Here is a 5,578-nt window from a genome sequence, read left to right on the forward strand (position 1 = left end):
CCAACCTAAACGATTCTATGATTCTTTGACAATGTTGTCTTTATTGTTGTGGTTTTGAGATCACCATATTCAATGCCATGTGATCTTCAGAGAAGGGAATAAAGCTATAATTGAAAGAACTAGCAAAAGAGAAGGTTGGGGCTGTTCTGATTTTCACCTTTTTTATTTTCTATTACAGGTAGCACAGATGGTATTGGGAAGGCGTATGCTGAAGAACTAGCAAAGCGTGGTGTCAACATCATCTTAATCAGCCGAAACAAAGAGAAGCTGGAGGCTGTATCTAGAAGCATATCTGAAACCTATAAAGTGGAAACAGATTTCATAGTAGCTGACTTCAGCAAGGGGCGTGAGCCTTACCCAGCCATTAAGGAGGCTCTGAAAGACAGAGAAATTGGCATTTTGGTGAATAATGTAGGAATGTTTTATCCCTACCCAGACTATTTTACCAACCTGTCTGAAGATACGCTGTGGGACATGATCAATATAAATATTGCTTCTGCTAACATGATGATGCATATTGTGCTGCCAGGCATGGTAGAGAAGAAGAAAGGGGCAATTGTGAATGTTTCTTCTGCATCCTGTTGTCAGCCGACACCAATGTTGACAATCTACGGAGCCTCTAAAGTAAGTTGGGGTGTGATGTTTAATGGTATGCACTGAAAAGTAGATGCATTATAGGTTGGTTGGTTGTAAACACATTCAGCAAGGATATCAAAATATACTTGAAAGTTTTCTAGGGATTTGTTCAAATATCAGAGGTGAATGTTACATGTAATACGCAGTAAACTCTTTATCCTTACCAATACTGGGCTTTGAACCAAAGTCAGTGCTATTTGGATTATGTGTGAACTGTGGCGTAACAGTAGCTCTGGGAAAAATGTTACCTTCCTCAGAGGAATGATGCACAAAGCAAAGTTGCAGTTCTATGACCCATTGAAAGAGTCAAGAATTTCATCGCTCTCTTCTTCAGCTGAACTGTGCAGACATACCTCAAGCTACTTACACACTAGTATTTGGTAGCAAGAGGGGCTATACTCATGCTCAGGCCACCACTGTGACAAGGGCTGTGGCCAAATCAAACCATTGCTTCACCTAACACCAAGGGGTAGAAGGCTTCTTACACCATTGTCTGTACCATATTTGGGGAGAAGTGAAAAGAACTTTCCCCCGATAATTATTCTTCCTGAAGAGATCCAGTCAATAATAGGATAGGGCAGCTGGGTGATGCTGGAAGTATGAATGCATGTGGGGATGCGGATTTACACTGGATGACTTGGTGCTGAATCCACAAGAGCAACTGAGATTGTAGAAGGAGCTCGCCTAGATCCGGTGTCTAAACGCAAGGGGTTATTGCTCCCAGCTGTCGGTGGCTGCCTTCTGCTGTAGCCTAACCCCTGTGCAGCCTTGCTCCTGGGATAGCTCTTGCGAGTACTTCCTTCTGCCTGGAGCAAAACCAGTTCTTATTACCCCAAGGTATAAAACTCCTTGCTGATTTTCTTCAGTGTGGAAAATGGCTTAAGATTCCTGTTTCTGTTCCAGAGTATCTCTCCCCTTGGTTATGCTAAGCGTATGTAGAACTGCACTCTGAACTAAAACAATTAAAAGGCCTGAATGAAAAAGAATAGAACAAAACCAAGTGTACCAAAGTTTCTTCCTTTAGCTGCCATCATTAATTCAAGTCCTAGATCAGCAATCCAGTTTAAAGCCTGGCCTCTGTACAGTTACATTGGCACAGAAGTGGGAACAAGCTGCTCTAGCATCCTAAGCCTCTTCGTGCATTAACAGTGTATGGTGTTTGAAGTTTAGTTTTCCTAAAGCAGGTGTAAGAGCATTTGTAGAAGAAGCTCTCCCAACAGTTTGCTGGGAATGGAGCTTTTGCAAGGCCATTTGGGAGTAGAAACCCATTCGCTCACAAGCAGGGTCTAAAATACCCTTTCTCAGGCGTAACTGGCTGTGCGGCACAGCAGTAGCTTCAGCATGGCATCAGTGTTGCCGCCTTGGTAAGACTGACCCATGATCATTTTCCCATCTGATTCCAGCAATCCGAGTTACCAGGCTTGTGCTTTTTTATGTGATTCTGTAAAAGTAAAATGAACTAAAGGAGATAATACAGATACACATAAATATATGCATGTTTAATTTTGCACAAGGGAGTTGCAGGAAGTAATTAACTTAGCTTCTGGGGAAGATCAGTGAAGTATGAAATTCACCTGTAAATATATTAAAAAATGGGACTTCATTTTGTCCCTTTGACAGTAGTATGTATAGTTAGCTTTGGAGGGTCCCGTGCAATGCCCCCAAACTGAACAAGGTGTTTGTTTTAGATGAAATAAATGTTTCTGTATTGTTTTTAAGCAGAAATTGCCAGATTATTTGTTAAATTCACATCAGAGAGTTAAGCAGTCACTTTGTCCTGCAAGTTACTGTACTGTTGCAGGTTTTTAGCAAACATAACAACAAATAGAAATGTTGGTAATACTTTAGAAATGTGTATTTTTATACTATTTATTCAAAGTTTTTTTTTTTTAGCTGATATATAAAATACGCTACAACCTTTCTGTAGTTTTAATAAAACTCTGCCCTAAGACTTAATCAAAGAAAGGAAAAAAGATGTCCCTCTCTGTTTTTGTCTTTCTAGACCTACTTGGACTATTTCAGTAGAGCACTACATTATGAGTATGCCTCGAAAGGAATTTTTGTTCAGAGTTTAACCCCATTCGTAATTGCTACAAAAATGGTAGCATGCAGCAGCACTGCCTCAAAGAGATCTTTCTTTTTTCCTTCTGCTGAAGAATATGCAAGTCATGCTGTTTCTACTCTTGGGTTATCCACAAGGACTACTGGTTACTGGAAGCATGCAATAAAGGTAATAGGATTCATTAAACTATTTCATGTTTGTGAATAGAAGTAAATAAGCTGTTTACTTTCTTAGGAGTCTGAATGAAAACTACGCTCATATTCTGAAAAAGTGCAATATATATTGTAGGACTTAAAGGCATTGTGCCATATTTTCTCATGAATTCTGCTTTAGAAAATTATGCTTGGGCATGCTTATTTTTAGAATGAGAGTGTGAATCCAATTCCCACTTGAAATGCGCAGCAAAAATGGGAAAGAGAACTTTTTATTCAAAAGCAGAGAGTATCTCATTTCACTTGGGGTGTTGCTGACTGGGCAAGCATTTCACTGTCTTCTATGAACAGAAGTAGCTTTTTTCAATCTTAATTTATTGAGCGTGGGAAGAGTGGACAGGGAGGATGGAATAACAGCAGAAAAAAAAAAGCCCACATTTTTGTCCTAGGCTACCTGGAAGCAGGTCCTCTCTATGTTAGGTTTATGTTTTTGGGGGCAGACTGTGGGCTCCAAAGTAATTTTATGAACATTGGTCACATCTCATGTGTCCTACCTAGTGGACTTCTATAGCATTAGGTCAAGTAGAAGGAATTGAAGAAGTGGGGATTAGTCCAAAGGGAATAAAAGAGACGGGAAGGATTCTGGCCAGATGTGGCAATTAAAGGAAGTGGAGAGTATTGCTGTTGCGAACTTGAACAAACCACTTCAGGATTTATTTGCAGAACCTAACTGTTCAGCTGTGGGCACTACTTCCAAAATGGCTAAATGTATTTACTTCCAGAGGATTGAATTTAAGGCTTAGTTGCTGATGTTTAAGCAGATTTTGCCTTGCTTTAGTGGTAATTCGAGAAACTGTTTGTTTACTTTAATGGAATATATCTTAATCTGTCCCTTCCTTTTTTCATTTTCTCTTCTCTTTTCTCTCTGTGCCTCTCCACAGTTCACGTTGGGTGAGCACCTACCTGAATGGATCTGGGCATGGTTTGCAATGTATTTTTGCAGAATTGTACGCAAGGAAGCTTTAACATGCAAAGTGAAATAGGAGTATCTGGATGTCCTGCGTAACGAGTACTATATTCTGATCTGTAAAAATGCATCAGAGATCTTTCTTTTTTTTTTCCTTCTGCTGAAGAACATGCAAGCCATGCTGTTTCTACTCTTGGGTTATCCATAAAGACTATTGGTTAGAGTGCTGCAAAAATGTTTAGTGAACCTTGGTGGACTTGCTGTCAGATGCTTGTGTGTTTTAAGTGCAAATGTTCTTGATTTTGAATGATGTTATTTAAGGAACTTCTCAAAATTAAGGTTTGTGGCAAGGTACTATTGACTTGGAGGTTGTTTAAATGACTGAAAAGGTCTTACCAAGGAATTTGGAGATAAGCTTGTATGCTTTCTTATTCTAAGTGCGAATGATCTTGATAATACTTTAAATATTGCTTCAGCAATCTGAAATACGGCTGGAGAATTGAATAAAGAATGTAAAAACACATTCGCTAAAGAAAAATAATGAAGAAATAATGTTTTGATTTAAAAATACTGTTTGATTTCCTAAGATAATAAAAAAACCTTATTGAAGTTTTGATGCTTTTGTTTATATAAATGATACGTTTATGCATATGTACTTACTAGAAGTAATCTAGTATCATACGCTGCTCATATGTGTTGCAGACTCTACATCTCAGAGTCAGGAAAGCCGTCCTTTCTGTGTATGCATAATTGCTACCTGAAAGAGGGAGGAAGAATGTTCTCAATCTTTCTTTTATATTATCATAGGCTCGTTAGTACTGCTTCTGTAATGTTAAACTGAAATATCAAACCTATGAAATACCTGTGCAGTGTATTATACACAGTAGCGTGACTCAAGGAGCATCCTCCCCTCATTTGTGCTAGTATTTGTTGCTTGAATGTTACGGTGCTGTATTTCCTGATGGTGGTAATGGGAGGTCAGTATACTACACTAGCTTGCTCCCTGAAATCCCTACTGGAGGACATACAACAGTTGCATTGTGTTGCTGGATAACGCAGTCGCGATTACGAAGTGGCTATCTGTTGCTCCTCCACAGTAGCTCTGGATTGGTGACGTTAGTAAGAGACTGGGTACAAATCTGTTTGTAAACCATTTACAACTTAGAACAACTTAGAATTATCATGTGAAATGCTGATTAGAGCTCTGAAAGAAAAAAAAAAAAGAACGGAACAAAAATTCCAGATGCTTAATATACTGAAACTGCCCCCAGCCTTCATGCCTGAATGCTCTGTTGAGGTACCCAGTGTATTTGCTGGGCTGTGTAGGAAGATACTGATGCTTGAATTTATTGTCCAGAGTGAAATTTGGGCTGTGATTTTTATCATGAAGGAGCTCCCTCCCTTGATGCTCTGTTACTGGTCTGTTGCTGCAGCCCCGTGAAGGCTAGAAGATGGGGAGCAGCCGGGGGGTATAGGGGACAGGGAACCATTAAGTGGTTTTGTCTGGTGACCCCAACCTCAGCTGGCCCTGAAAGCTGTTTGCTTCAGTTGTGCAGTATAAAAGTATGTACTAGGTGTTGCTAATAATGACTTATGCTTGTTTGCAAATGGGATTTAAAGAAATACATTTATTTTTAGCAAGGGCATAAACAAAGCTTGAGAAACACGAGGCAGTAAGTAGATCATTCCAACTCCCATCTCTCCCTCGTGCTCGTCAGGCCCTGCCTGCCCGTCCCTGTCGGCAACATCCACATCTCAAGT

The 5,578-nt window shown here is 39.7% G+C and overlaps 1 protein-coding gene across 1 annotated transcript; it reads left to right on the forward strand.

Annotated features, from left to right (window-relative positions):
* Positions 1–174: 174 nt before the first annotated feature.
* HSDL1 (hydroxysteroid dehydrogenase like 1) lies at positions 175–3,924 on the forward strand (the record flags this gene model as incomplete). Its single annotated transcript, XM_009578127.1, has 3 exons — positions 175–624; positions 2,639–2,866; positions 3,792–3,924. Coding segments are annotated over 3 exons (780 nt in total), but the record flags the coding sequence as incomplete, so codon positions are not given.
* Between the last annotated feature and the right edge of the window lie 1,654 nt (positions 3,925–5,578).

Source organism: Fulmarus glacialis, unplaced genomic scaffold (assembly GCF_000690835.1).
Source record: "Fulmarus glacialis isolate BGI_N327 unplaced genomic scaffold, ASM69083v1 Scaffold46545, whole genome shotgun sequence".
Taxonomy (NCBI): Eukaryota; Metazoa; Chordata; class Aves; order Procellariiformes; family Procellariidae; genus Fulmarus; species Fulmarus glacialis.